Source organism: Cibotium barometz, chromosome 6 (assembly GCF_041138505.1).
Source record: "Cibotium barometz isolate CiBa-2024 chromosome 6, ASM4113850v1, whole genome shotgun sequence".
Classification (NCBI taxonomy): domain Eukaryota; kingdom Viridiplantae; phylum Streptophyta; class Polypodiopsida; order Cyatheales; family Cibotiaceae; genus Cibotium; species Cibotium barometz.
In genome coordinates this window covers 53,258,160-53,274,088 of record NC_141051.1, presented here as the reverse complement: position 1 = coordinate 53,274,088, position 15,929 = coordinate 53,258,160, and the positions used below count along the sequence as shown (strand labels likewise).

Genomic DNA, 15,929 nt, shown 5'->3' with positions numbered 1-15,929 from the left:
CATAGATGAATATGTACATGGAGTAATTAGAATATTTCTTTTAGATGCAAAAATGGTGGGAATTACTCTTTTGGAATAACATAAAAAACAAACTTTCTTTTTCACAAAATTCTAGAAAATTTTGCCATAACCTCCTTTGTATGGTTGACCATTTCTCTTTTTTATCTTTCTTTATTTAACCTAATTAACCCAATTTAGAATTATAGAACTCCAATCTACACAGTTTTCTAAATTCAAGAGAGTAAACAATAAGAAGAGTTTAATTAATCACTTAATTAATCTTTATAGAATTAAGAAAGGTTGGAATGTAAAGAAGAGAAGGGGGTGGCCTTTCATCAAAGGCATAGCATTTTAATTTAATTCAATCATTTGCAAAACCTAAAAAATCAAGAAAACCATAGATTTTTCATTAAAATTCGTAAACAAAGTAAGAAAATTAGCTTACATGGAGCTTGAAAGCTCTCCTTTGGCTTGAGGGATTGAGGGTTCTACTATTGTTTGAAGCAATAGTGGCCACCAATTCACCTTGGAGAGGATTAGGCCAAAAACAATTGAATTATTAAAAAATTCAAAGTAGATGGCTCAGGACAAGGACATGAGTGGAGTAATAGTGCATAAACACCATTAAGCTTTTACAAAGGGGGATACTTCTATTTATAGAAAAAAGTGAGCCTCTAACCAAGCAAACTGATTCTAGAATTTTCCAGATCAAATTGATCAAGTTTTGACCATTTTTAGGTCAGTTTAGCTTACTTTTTGGATCTAGTTTTGAGATAGGAGATAGGAGATAGGAGAGATGAAAATATCTTATTTTATTGATTAGAAATTAGGGGTAATGATGCGAAAAAGACACCTACTTCATGAGCGGAGATCCCCACACTGAGGTGTCAAAATTTAGTTTTTTAATTCTTTTCTATGGTCCTTAGTCCACTCTTCATCTTATGTGAGCATTTACTCATTTTTGGGGGGTTTTTTTTTATTCTTCAATTTATCTCCTCTCTACATTTGGATTAATCTTATTGGTCCAGAAGAACCTTAATTGGACCATAATCCAAAATTTTCTGAAAATCTGGACCCTTAGGCTAAGGTCCTTTATACCTATTTTCAATTTATTCCAATTGCACATTGGAAAGTTCTTTTTGAATTTCTGTTTCAAGGGAAAGCATTTTAGACACTAGGAGGTTTTTTATATCCAAAAATATCTCAATTTTGAATGACCTCCCTCTAGACATTTTCTCTCTCCAGGCCAAAACAAGGTAAAACATGATCTTTCTTTTATTTCAGAGGGGAATAATTATAAGATTAGAAGGGGAGGTTCTTACACCTGCGCACCTCAAAAGCTGGAGGGAGGAATCTTACATCCTACCCAGCTTAAAAAACGCAAGATGTCCTCATCTCTCAAAAACTAGAGGACAACTCTTTCCCTTAAGATCTAACTGATTCTGGGGTTCCTTATAGTCCGGTGAACCCAACAAAATCCTAGTATAAAGATCCCTTATATAGAACTCATCATCAGATAACAATTCATTCAAATCATATCATTCATATTCTTAACACAGTAATGGTCCATTAGACCGAAATTTCCATCTGAACATTCCTCCATGGGAATTTCAATTATACAGGTTTTTAATTTGTCATCCCTTAACTTGATTCATTGGGTCAAGTGTTAACAGTAGCAATCTATTAGCACAATCCACTAATCTCATAGTGATTTGTTGAAGTCATTATCGTCATTCTAGTTACGAACATCATCTCAAGGACTCATCCCATTCATCCTTATTGTGGTTTTGCTCAGCTTAATGCTTTTCAACCAAAATTCAAGAATCATCATTTTTCAATCAGAATCCAAATCAACTCATCAGTTCTCAACCCCAGAATTTTAAAATCATATCAACCACATTCTAATTCATCATCTGGATAGCATTTTTGCTTATAATTTCAAGGTCTTAGATTTACTCGTATATACTACCAGTAAAGAGCTGCAGTTATACCCTCGGTATATACGGGTAGTCACGGTCCTTGGAATTTTAAGTTAAATACCATCATGTCTCGGCCTCATTTAAGTCAAGGATTCCATATAATTGCGATACTTCCATTTAAAGACCCAATTACCTATTTATGAATCTTCATTCTGAATATTGATTTGTATGAATTTCATCACACAATTACAACCTTTTACTACTATTTCAAAATTTTTTGACATTTTTGGTTTCTCGATTAATCCACTTTAGCCAATTCGCTCTGATACGAGCTGAAAGATCCCTATCCCCTCTGCGCAAACAAATTCTGGGGTGCTAGCAGCAGAAGTAGCACTTCTTGTGCGAGGCAGGGTCCCTCACTTGAGGCCTCGCCCACAGATATCCGGACAAGAGACTAATCCCTCGGTTCTTCCAAAACCAACCCGAAAAAACTTCCCTCGCCCGGAAAGCACGGGCGATTTCTCCAGGATAATTTTACTCTAACACAGTCAAGAGTCTTAACTCACTGAACTGATCTGACCGAATCCATAAGTCCCATACTCAGATCAAGGAAAAGATTTGCACTTGGATCATAGAGACTAACGCTTTTTTCCTCATTGAGAGGCACAGCCGTTGATTCTTTTCCATAGAACAATTTTTATCCAAGATTTTCTCATCTATCGTACCATAACTGAATTGAGTGTCATTTTTGGGATCCATCAGTCCATCCAGTCCCATGGGTTAGTGAACCGCCCAACCACTATAGTGATGGGATCCATTTAAGAATTTGGTTAGGTTTTGTCCCAGGTACCAGGGAAAAGAGTTCCTAGGCCCCCTAGCCAAAACTTCATGCAAACTTAAAACTAGTCACACCACTAACACACCCAATATAAAATTGCCTTTTTCACAGATTTAGCTGTCTTTAAAACAATGTTTTAATGAAACTAAAGTATCAGTGATCATAATCCTCCAAAATTATCCGGTTGAGTCCTAATTTCTAATTTTTCCTTCATCGGTGTACCTATGGCATCATTGGCAACCACAATGCTCACCACCTGTCCACTTAAGGAGCCGATAGCTCATAGTACCCGACAATATATTCACTTATAAAAATCAAGATGGAATCTCCATTGAAGATCAGCAAGATCAACCAACAGATCCATATAAAAGAGTCATGGACTCATCCGTTTTGAGGACCAGCAAGGTCTATCAACAACGAGATCCATGCCCGGTTTCAGAAAACAACTCTTACTCCTTGTTCCAATATCTTCCACAGTGTACGTGTGGGTATCTTTAGCGACCCATAGCCCGAGCATCCTATCGTCAGCACCCTCTAGGATCCTTCATAGCAGGTCACCTAGTGCTTCACTCATAGGCTGCTTCCTTAGTCCCTCATCTACCGTACCGGAAGCTCACCATTTAAATTGATGGTCAAGACCTCGACCGACCTTGCTACGTGAGACGTCTTTCATTAACTCTCCGTCAGTTGTTGCAACTTTATCAGTTAGGTCTCCACGACCTCATTCACAAGACGGTCAAAATGCTTTCCCAGCATTCTTGACATAAAACAGTCATTTAAAAACAGGTCATAAATATAGTTTCTATAATGAACTCTCGTCTTTCCACATTGTTCCACATCAATCCTCATTTATTTCATATGTATTCCCATTCTCATCACATCATTTTCCATCTCATCACATCTTTCCTCATTTATCCGCATCAGATCTCATCGAGGGTGGCCACGGAGCGAGCCCATTGCAGCGAGCCAATTTGCAAATTATTTTCAAATCAATACGAGATACGAGCAGTTTCTTGTCATGTATCCATTGAAAGTGAGCAAGAATGACACATGACATACCAAAAAAAAAGCAGGCTTACTACATGACATGCCATACCACCTTCAAGACATACCACCTTCAAGACAATGTATTCAAGACACAAAATAAAAGCAGGCTTCCTACATCCACCAAAAATGCTACATCCAAACTGTCTTTAAATAAAAGTTCAAATATCACGCTACATCCACCAAAAATGCTAATATATAAACTGTCTTTAAATGTCTTTAAAAAAAAGTTTAAATATCACGCTACATCCACCAAAAATGCTAATATCCAAAATGTCTTCTGTCTTGACAAAAAATGCTAAGATCCAAAATGTCTTTAGTCTTCTTCAAACTGCAAAAAAGTAAGAAATTAATGAACATTGCATTTATAGAGGATTATGGGGTATTAACAGTGCCTTGTCTTATTAATTTGGGAATTACCTTTGTAGAATATGGCTCCAATAGCTTATTATATATGCGATGGTCCTTTTCAAAGATAATAACATTACGTTCCATGACCGCTGCAATAAGTCCAAGAGTTCCAGTCCCAGCAAACAAGTCAACAATAGTATCCCCTGTCTTTGAAAAGAGAGATACTATGTACTTGCATAGCCTCTGCCCTCTTTGGCAACCACCTCTCCAAGGCTTTCCCTTTCGTTTTACCATATCCTCTTCAGGAACACTACATAAACACAGAGATGAGAGACCCAAAAACCTAAACCCTAAATACATAGACATTGTTTTTAATCACAGATCCAGAGTCGATCCCTTACATATCTTGAATGAGGTCTTGTTCCAGATCTAATTCACTCCCAAGATTTTGCTCTTCCACCTTATCTCCATACATCCGTAAATACTGCCTTGGTGTACTTGAGCGTACAAAAACAGATAGAATAAGACATGCAACCTGTAATGAAATCCATTCAAATAGTAGTGAATTCCTTAGGCTATAAGTTGAAATAGACATAGACATAAGAATTTTTGTAGAAGAGAAGTGTGCAGCTACCTTTGTTACAAGTTGTCCCATCTTCTTTCCCACTGGTGGAGTGCATTTGACCACTTGTCGATGAAAGACCACAAATCCTCTAGATGTTGCCTCATGCTCTATCTTCACTCCTTCTTCCATTGTATAAAGGCATGTTATGAAGCCATGATCATTAAGACAAAAGTCTACAAATTGAAAAGTTGCCTCATATAGACTTTTGCTAACCACATTCCAAGGTGGCACTCTGTGTCCCAAACAACCCTCAACAACGAGGTTTGAGGGGAAGTCTACAAACACCATCTCCACACAATAGTCAGTCCTTTTCCCATGGACTTTTCCTTTATTACAAAGCACATTCATGGCTTCCAAAACATGTTTGAATAGAGGGGATGGCCCTTCTATGTTCTTACAGTCCCTTGCAAGGTCCTCGATGGAGGTATTGAATGCATATACCATGCCTGCGAACTCCCACAATGCAAGAAGAAACACAGAAGAAGATTGATTGGTAAGAGAAAAATATTTATCACCCCAATAAACATACACTACTGTTAACGGCATGATATCACCTTTCAAAGGTGCTGGTTGGATCATAGACGAGGCTACATGTACATTGCCCGAAGTACTTGTTGTTTGATGTACTTCTCTTTGTCTCCTATTTGCATCCAATGCTTGACTCACTATATCCCTCCCTAGGTTAACTGGTAGAGGGTGCATTCTAGATGTAGAGGCTATAGATGTGGCATGAGAGCTCGTAGAGCAGCCACGTACTGCAGTCAATGGTATACTCTGCACAAAGACAACTTATGGTTATAAATTACCTCATCAAAAAACTTTATCATCGTGCAAAAATCAGAGACAACTTATGGTTACCTCATCAGAACCCTCCACTATGGTCATCTTAGCCAATATAGCTAAGTGTTGATCATGTAATTGAATTTCTTCATCTGGCACAACAAACCTCTCCATGTCTAGCCACCAGGGGCATCTTGTCTTTTCAACACTTGATAGAGGCTAACCATGCATTTCAAAAATAGAAACGTTTTATCATCATACATACATTTTATCATCATGACCATGATTACAGAAAACACTTACTCTCCCAAGGTGCAGATCCGCATATATATATCGTGGAGTATCCTCGCAAATCCATAACAACACAAGAGGTGGTATGGCCTGTACTACACCACTATCCACCTCTTTCAGCAGCCATCTAAATTCCAAATGGAAAGGAAAACTAAAGTCAATAGGCTATATAAGAAGCATAAGGAGAAGAAATAAAATTGACCAAGTTTTTTTTTTACCTATAAACAACTCGATGTGTTGCAGAGCGTAGCCCTTTTTGTGTGTCAATATCATTGCTAAATTTTATATCCCCCTGATGAACTCTGAAAGCTTTTTTGAAATACTTTCGTCGATGAAAGACGACATAGTTTATAAAGGAATTAATGGAAGGTAAGGAGATTCTATCACAATTTTCAATCTCCTCCAGAAGCTTGGAGCCATAAGAACTTATTTGTAGCCAGAACACAAATGAATGTAGCCACTCTCTAGCTTTTGCTTTGTCTTTAGGCAAGTACTCTATCTCTCGAATGCTAGCTTGTGAATTATCCAACATTCGAACTAAGAATGCCTTATCTTCATCCCTAACTTGTGCAGCCCCAATCATGTTCAGTTTCTCTTCTGTCGCAATATGGGTCCCTGCTGCATGCCAAGGAAGTGACAAAACAGCACGCCAAAAGTATTCTCCGTTGGCAGGGTCTGCTATGCGGGCAAACTTTCCCACCCTATTCTTATACAGAATTTCTACCTCTCTTATCACCTTAGCCCTTCCGTCTACATCCATGCCCTTAGCCTTGACCTCGATTTTCATCTCCATATCGTCCTACAGAGTCCATTTAATTACAAAATTACTCTTGCATACATTAAACATATTTCGCATAATTAAGTAGATCTTGCATACCTTTAATATCTTGCATACCTTAAACACAAGCCATGCCAATATATTTATTGGAACAGAAAACCAGCTTTTTTTGCCACGAGTGGGGCACTTTTTCATTTCATTCTCCATCCAAGCCTTGTCCTCATCATCGAGCTCTGCAAGGAGGGTAGTCTTATCGGACTCACCAATTCTCCTTATTTGGAAGAGCCTATCCCCAAAAGTTGTTGGTACAAAGGCATAGTCATGCATCCTAGTACAACCAATGCAGAGTTGAAGCAACATCATGCAATCAATGCCAAGAGCAAAAAAGAGAAAAATAATAAAACATATACTTATTCAATCTGGAAAGAGAAAACATCAGCTCTCCAACGTCAGCCTTCTCGAATTGTAGAAAGTCACAGGCCACCAGACAATGCTTAGAGATGTCATTTGGAAATTCTGAGTAAAAGGAAAGAAGATGGGAAGGTTATATTAGATGCATACATAAAATTGTATAAATAGATAAAAACATTTCAAATCACCCTCACCTTGAGCAATCAAATCCATCCAAGATTTATAGCGGTTGTTTCCATCCAGTACATGTATCATTTTACCCTGGATGAACGGTCCCCATTCTGGCATATTTCTGAGAGACTCTTCAAAAGTTCCATTCACATCCCTCCATGTTGAACTCCATGACAATGTTGTTTCTTCAGTCAGAGGAGTCTCCTCTCCATCCAAATCAAACATGGACACCGTGAACGCCCCCTTGCTTTCAAGATACCCACCAAGGTTCTTGAATGCTCGACCAAGGTTCTTATCAGTACTGGGGCATAGTCTCCTTATGGCCTCTGTTGGAAGAAGCCTACACAAGGGGATCTTGGGGGGGGGGGTGCTGAATCTAACTCTAATTCGATCGATGAATGCAGTTGGAGTAGAGGTTTTAAGGATCTTTCCGAAAATTTCTGCTTTGATGCTCTCTGTTTTTCTTGTCTCAGTTGTCAATGTGTCTCCACCTTCTTCTTCTTCATTATCATCCTCTCTATCATTCCCATCTTCTTGTCTATCATCACCCTCTCTCTCATCCTCCTGTCTATCATCCTCCTGTCTCTCTCTATCATCATGCTCTCTCTCATCCTCCTCTCTATCATCCTCTCTATCATCTTCTCTGTCATCATCCTCTCTCTCATCCTCCTGTCTATCTTCCTCTCTATCATCATCCTCTCTCTCATCCTCTTGTCTCTCATCCTCTCTATCATTCTGTCTCTCATCCTCTTCTTGTCTGTCATCCCTGTCTCTCTCATTCTCATTCTCCATCAACACTTGGCCTTGACTCTGAACTTCCTCATCAAACAATCCTCGAGACACCCTGTCGGTTGTTCTTCTTGCCTGTAATTTTTTGGAGCGTTTAGTAGGAGGTAGTAAGGAATCCATACCAGCAAAACAACAATCTTTTTGAGAACAAGAAGATCTAGTCACATAACGTTGGGAGTTGGTGTCCATTTTCAAAGATATAACTCTTCTCACAAAAAGTAAAGTAAACTACACGAATTATTCTAGGTAGTATAATCATGGGTTGGCATGGGTTGGCATGGGTAGTATAATCATGGGTTGGCATGGATTATTTAAGGTTGTATAATCATGGGTTGGCAGGGTTGGCGCAAAATATACGGATTATTCAAGGTTGAAAATAATCTCGGGTTGGCACAAAGTATACGGATTATTCAAGGCTGTAAATTCCTAATCATTAATAACAAAGTGCTCGAAAAATCCTTTTCCCAAAAAGGATTTCATTCCTCTGCAACGGCTGGAAGGAAAGGTACACTCGTGCATTTTCTACGACTATCCTCTGCAGCTATCGTCTTCTACAACTATCTTCTACTCTATTCTCTGCAGCTGTCGTCTACAACTATCCTCTTCCACAATTATCACCTGCAAATATCCTCTTCTACTCTATGCGTGTTTGCAAGCATGTAAGTCCCCCTCTCTCTATCTCTCTGTGCTTGCAATAATGTACTGCTATTGATTATTGATGGCATAGTCATGGCTCTGTAGTTTTAGCTCTACAGTGGCCATATTGAGGATCAAAACATGTCTATGTAGGGCCTCCAGGATCAACTGCGCTGAGCGCACTTGATCCTGGAAGCTCTACAATGACAAGGATGGCATAGTCATGGCTCTGCACATGCAAGTCTCGAGATAGCTTTGCAGTGGCTATGTTTAGCTCTCTGCTTGTAATAATGAACTGCTATTGATTACAATCTGGATTTTAATGGCCAATGTAAAAACTCATTCTCTACAATGACTATGATGGCATAGTCATGGCTCTGCAGATGAATTCTCGAGATAGCTCTGTAGTGGCCATGTTTAGCTCTACAGTGGCCATATTGAGGATCAAAACATGTCTATGTAGGGCCTCAAGGATCAAGTGCGCTGAGCGCACTTTATCCTGGAAGCTCTACAATGACTATGATGGCATAGTCATGGCTCTGCACATGCAAGTCTCGAGATAGCTTTGCAGTGGCCATGTTTAGCTCTACAGTGGCCATATTGAGGTGTAAATTTTCTGCTGGATAAGACATGTTTATGTAGGTCCATGTTGACATGTTTATGTAGGTCCATGTTTATGTAGGTCTGTCTATGTAAGGCCTCTAGGATCAAGTGCGCTGAGCGCACTTGATCCTTGAAGCTCTACAATGGCTCTGCAGATGAAACCTCCAGATAGCTTTGCAGTGGCCATGTTTAGCTCTACAGTAAGTAGCCATGTCTATGTAAGGTGAATTTTTTTACTGGATCAAGACATGTCTATGTAGGGCCTCCAGGATCAAGTGCGCTGAGCGCACATGATCCAGGAAGCTCTACAATAGCCATGTTAGCTCTGCAGATAAAGCATAAGCCAATGTTTAGCTCTACAGTGGCCATGTTGAGGTCTAAATTTTTTGATGGGCATGTTGAGCACTTATTTTTAATAAAAACATTGACATGTTTATTTTTAATAAACATGTGGATGCCTCCATAGATAGACAAGACATGCCTGTGTAGGGCCTCCAGGATCAAGTGCGCTGAGCGCACTTGATCCAGGAAGCTCTACAATAACCATGTTGAGGTCTAAATTTTTTGATGGGCATGTTGAGCCCTTATTTTTAATAAAAAGATAGACATCTTTTGCTAATGTGGATAGACAAGACATGCCTGTGTAGGGCCTCCAGGATCAAGTGCGCTGAGCGCACTTGATCCAGGAAGCTCTACAATAACCATTTTAGCTCTGCAGTGCAAGCATAGACAATGTTTAGCTCTACAATAACCATTTTAGCCAATGTTTAGCTCTACAGTGGCCAAGGGCTCAACATGCCCATCAAAAACATAGACATCTTTTGCTAATGTGGATGCCTCCATGGATAGACAAGACATGCCTGTGTAGGGCCTCCTAGATCAAGTGCGCTCAGCGCACTTGATCCTGGAGGCCCTACATAGATCAAAATACAAAATACAAGATCAAGACCATCTTGTGCAAGTAGACAAAATACAAAATACAAACGCAAGGAAAAGACGCACATTTAAAAAACGTAAAAGAACATACTCTCTTTCGGGCAGGTGATGCTCGGGCAGGTGATGCTCGGGCAGGTGATGCCCTTTGTCGTGAGGGTGAGAGTTGCAACATGAGCGCAGCAGACATCTTCATCTTCAACGTTGTTGTACTTCACAACGTTGTTGTACAGTCGTGTAAATATTTCTAAAAGTCGTGTAAATATTTCTAAAAAGGACTTCTTCTAAAAGTCGTGTAAATATTCGTGTGAATATATATTATTGTGCTTACTTGAACATTAAACCACTAAAAATTAAACCACTGTAGTACAAGGAAAAATGTGCAAATTATACTTCAAAATCGTATTGGGAAAATTACAAAACAAAATCCTTCTGGGAAAATTGCAGTACAAAATTACAAAAACAAAATCCTGGAAGGGGAAAATTACAAAACAAAAACGTACTGGGCAAATTTAGTTTTAGTCCTACTGGGAAAATTACAGGGCAAAATCGACAAAATCCTACTAGAAAAATTGCAGGACAAAATTGTGGGGAAATTTATGCATCCCCACTGTCATCTTCTTCACTGTCATCTTTCTCACACTGGGAGTCGGGGATGTTCTCTGCATCTGCATCATAGCCTGTGCCTGTGTCTGCCTCGGGCATTTCAATTGGCATTTCTTTATGTTCTGCTTCCTCTTCCTGCTCGGGCATTTCTTCAGGCATTTCTTCATATTCCTCCTCTTCCTCCTCCTGTATTTCCTCTTCCTCTTCTTCTTCCTCGAAAGGAAAATTGTACCAGTCCACCCGAGAATATTCTGTGGTGGAATCGCTATCTGCGATTCCATCATGGCAGCTCTCATACCATTCAGCGGTATCTGGCTCCTCTGGAGCCATTTCACTATTTTCACTATTTTCTTCTTCAGAGGTATCACCCTCTGAAAATGTTGAGAAAACTAGAGATAGTAATATATAAATAGAAAGACAGAGCAGCTCCATTGTATCTTAAGAGGAGGGTGGTCTGAGAGCAACTAATAAGAAGCAATGGCAAAACAGTGCATGAGAAATAACATATAAAGAGAAGAAGGAGTTTTACCACGAGTTGATTGATTGCAACTCGTGAGTAAATATACTAAAAATAGCTTTTCCTTTCATTAGACTTTCATTCCAAGGAAGCCTATGCCTTTTCTCACGTGTAATGTATATAGTATTGTTTTGAATATTATACTTTCTTTTTCTCACGTGTAATGTGTTTTGAATATTATTACTTTGTAATGTGTGCTCACATTATACTTTCTTTTGGAATGTATTCCTGAAATGTAGGGATTCTGAGTCAGATGTTCAGATTTTTCTACACAAAGTTGGAGGCCCTCTTTTTAGACTGTCATTTTCACATGGGAAATGTTTATTATCAGCCGAATTAATGAAAGAAAAACTAGGTGCAGAACATGAAATTTTTATTGAAGGTCTATTGCAAACTGATGATGGTTTTGAGAGCATAGGGACAATTCCCTTGTACCATGGGATTGGTGAACATGGGTATTATATCTTAGATAATACCCTGTCATCATTTTATGTTGCAAAAGTAGCCATTGCATCAACACCACTCCCTACCCCTGGGGATATTCCTTCTGGATCTGGCAGCAAGACCTCACCTATGTGAGTGATTTCAACTTTTGAAACATGGTAAAATATAGTGAGGTTATCTTTCTTTTTTCAATTGTTGACTTTGGATTGTTGATTTTTTTCCTAGTGACTTGGATGAAGAGGACATGGAAAAGGTGGTGCATGCAGATAATTTAATTGACATTGAGGAGGGTGATCCTGCATTTGACACTGCAGTATCTGCCTTCCAAATTGTTCGTACTTTGCCGCCCAATGACATATTCCATAATATTATAAATGAATGCACATTCAAAGGAAAAGTCAAGGAGCTCCCTAAGAAGTATGAAGAAAATTGCATTTATGAGCTTTTAGATGGGAAGGGCATGGAGGGTATGGAGCACAAATATGAAGGAAATGCATGGACAAAACCCCAGACACAAACAAGAACTAATAAATCTTTTATTTTGAGAAAGAGTTTTTGTGGGGGTACCTTCCAGTGTATGAATGAAAGATGCACTTATCGATTTCGAAACAAATCACCGAATAGGCTCCATTGGAATGGCCAATTATTGAAATCCCCAAATGAAGGATGTTTGGCTTTGGGAAGTTATGGAAACTTAGAGTGTTTCTTTTGTAAGCATGTTCCAATGTGCATAAAAACATGTTCAGTGTCTGCCTACTATTTTATGCCTAAAGATCACTCCCATAGTAGATTGTTCCTTCACTATGGGAAACATACACACACAATTGCTAGAGGCATGTGTCGAGCATCTATGCGAAACATTAAAGCCTTAGTAGCTCGTGTTGTTCAGATGGACCATAATGCGGGTCCACGAAAGGTACAAATGATTGTTGCCAGGGAGTTCGTTTTGAAGGCTTTCACTGACGATGATAAAGTGATTGGAGAGTTTATGTCAGAGAGGGAACTCCAGGAGATGTCTCAAGAGCTAATATCTTTAATAAATCTCAAAAAGTAAGTTCTTCTCTATTGAATATATATATATATATATATATATATATATATATATGTAATTTCTTAACCAACTTGGTAAATGTAGGGTGAAGCAGATGGTAATGCAAAGTCGAAAGACAAGTCGAGCACTAGGTGATGGATTTGAGGCTATCCTAGAGTTAAAAAGAAAATGCCACTTTCAGTACTTTCACGGATCAAGGTTTCCCTTGCAAGCAACCAAAAGTGATGAGAGGTGCTATCTTTTCAAGATGTCCACAACTGGCCCTGGCTCTGGCGTTGATATTGTCAATAGAATGGATGCTGCGGGGGATCGAGACCTTCGACATTCATGGGTTTGTTTTGATCATGTACACCGAGTGGAGAATGATTGGCACACAATGGGTGCACATGTGTATGATCACACGTATGTTTTAATTTTTATTCTCTTTTCAAAATGAAATGACTGTTCGACTGAGTTGTTACAATACAATAATCTTCCAAATACTCTTCTTGCAGGATTGGAGAGCTACTCACAATTGCAACTTGTGAGTTTAGAGAGGAGGATGAGACAGCACAGATAATGTTTTGGGAAAATTTGAATGCAGTTATGATCGACCATACTGGGAAATCAGCAAACTTTTTTGGCTTCATGGCCGACGAAGCAGGTGCAAATTGGAATGCTATTAGGTCAGTATATAACAATGGAGATGAGATGGTAGGAAAGGAGAGATCTTGCCTTTTTCATTGGAAGGACAATCTTCGAGTGCATACACAAAAGTATATATATGCTCAACATATGGAAAAACACAATGAAATGTGTGAGAGGTGGAGGACTGCACCAACCAAAGAGGATGCTTTAGTGCTATTCCGTAAGATACGTGCATGGTGGGCAACAGGAAAGGCAGCAGACAGAAACATTCCCAAGCTAGATAGTTGGCTTAGTTGGTGGCACTATAGAGCAAGTCGTTGGGGTCATTTTATTATTAAGGTATGTTATGTATGTTTTTTTTTTCTATGAACTTAATTCAATAGCAGTAATTAAAAAACCTATTGGTTTGGGTTTTCAATGAACAGGATGGTGAGCCTATTGTAAATGCTCTGGTACCACGGACGAACCTCTCTGAAGCCAAGCATGCTAGTTGGCTAGCAGGAGAAGGATACAAACATAAAATTAGTTTGTACGATGCATGTGTTTCAGATCTCATCAATGCTTACTTCCAGTGTGCTCGTCAAATGGCTTTTATGGAAGGAAAATATATAGGTGGAGGGCCTGACCTAGAGATATTAATTGAGAGAGCTCTTTCCAGACAAACTTCAAGCCCTTCTCCAGCTGCTACTTCAAGGGCAATTGATGATGCAGTGATGGGCACTCCAATGTTTACAAACAGGATAAATTTCAAGGGTGAGAAAAAGACTATTCGAGCTAAACGTCCACTTCATGAGGTCCATGAGGGGAATGTAGGGAGCTCTAGCCACCGACCAGAGTTTGTTTATGTGACAGTGGATAAGCATGAAAAAGGGCAAGCATCAATAAATCCAGAAGAAGGTGACGTAGCACTTCAATCATTAGAGCAAGATATTCATCAGACAAAGTGGGCATTGCGCAGGATTCCGATCTTCAATAGAGTAGAATGTAACCATTGGGTAGGAGGAAAAAAATGTAGCAGAAAGCTACGAGGCGGAGAAGTGGCACCATGCTTTTGGAGTGATTGTCAATTATCTTCTTGGAGGAAAGAAAAGTACTGCTATTTCTGTAATAATGATGTTCGACACACTTGGAAGCCTACAAAGACAATCTTACATCCACCTGCAAGTGTTCCTAATGTTTGGCCAATAGCAACAGGTACACACTTGAAAGTCAGGGAAGCTCATGATTTAGTAAAAGCTGGATTTGAGATTGGTGTACAGATTCCAAATAGTTTGCTTCAAGAGAGTGAACAAAACAAGCAAAAAATTCTTGAGGAAGATAAGCAAAAATACCCCTATCGAAAAGGTATATCTAAAGCTGCATATGCACAGATCAGTGCTGCGTTAGATATGAATGTAGAAATTATGGGAGGACATGTTCATGCAGAAGGGCAGAAGGAAATATTTAAAGTGAGGGAAATCCAGAACAAAGAAGCCCTACCCATTGAAGTAACCATTCAGAACCACCCAATATGTTCGTGTGCAGAATTCAATGATAGGTTGGTCAAAAGAAAACCATATCTTGCCTGCAAACATATCTACTTTGTTTTCCTGATGATTCTTGGACAGGATGTGAACAATAATATGCATATCCATCAGCCAAAGATTCCTAATTATATTTTGAAAGAGATGCTCACAAGATCTCAGAGGAGCCACCCACAACAATTATAGGATATACTTATAATGTTTTGAGAATATTTTGAGAATATGAATTAAACTTTTTGTACTCTGTGCGCTATATAAATAACACACTTATATTGATTGATTTAATTAAGTTCAGTGTTGTGTCAATGTTTTCAGTCATTTAATAATTAAGTTCAGTGTTATGTCAATGTTTTCAGTCATTTAATAATTAAGTTCAGTGTTATGTCAATGTTTTCAGTCATTTAATAATTAAGTTCAGTGTTATGTCAATGTTTTAGAGAGCAGCACAAGCACAAATCTGCTCGCTTGAAGGGGATAATCTATTTTTGTATTCTGTGTGATTTTTGCTCTTATTTTTGTATTCTATGTGATTTTTTGCTCTCGGCTCGCTGCTCTGGGCTCGCTTTATTGACGCACTCTCATCATCCACTCGCATCTACCCATATCCACATCTCATCACATCATATTCATTCACATCACATATCATCCATTCACATCTATTCCAATTTACATCACATGTCATTCACTCACATCCCGATTCACATCACATCATATCTATTCACGTCCATCACATTCATTTACATCACATCCATCACATCACATTCATTCATATATCAATCACTTTCATTCATTCATATCCATCACATTCATTCTCATAACCATCCCATCACATACATTCTATCCACATTATATCACATCACTTCTATCCTCATCATATCTTATTCATACACATCTCATCTCATTCATCCACATCCATCCAATCGTTCACATGTACGACTACCCAAATCTATCCATACATTCATATCTATCACTTCACATCCACATATATTCAT

At 38.8% G+C, this 15,929-nt stretch overlaps 1 protein-coding gene across 1 annotated transcript; it reads left to right on the top strand.

The window, feature by feature from the left end:
* The first annotated feature begins 11,980 nt into the window (after positions 1-11,980).
* On the top strand, positions 11,981-15,123 carry LOC147637864 (uncharacterized). Its single transcript, XM_086799064.1, has 6 exons — positions 11,981-12,067; positions 12,626-12,786; positions 13,079-13,189; positions 13,282-13,430; positions 13,662-13,753; positions 13,840-15,123. Exons 1-6 carry the CDS (start codon positions 11,981-11,983, stop codon positions 15,121-15,123), a joined length of 1,884 nt encoding a protein of 627 aa, XP_086655190.1.
* Positions 15,124-15,929: the final 806 nt, after the last annotated feature.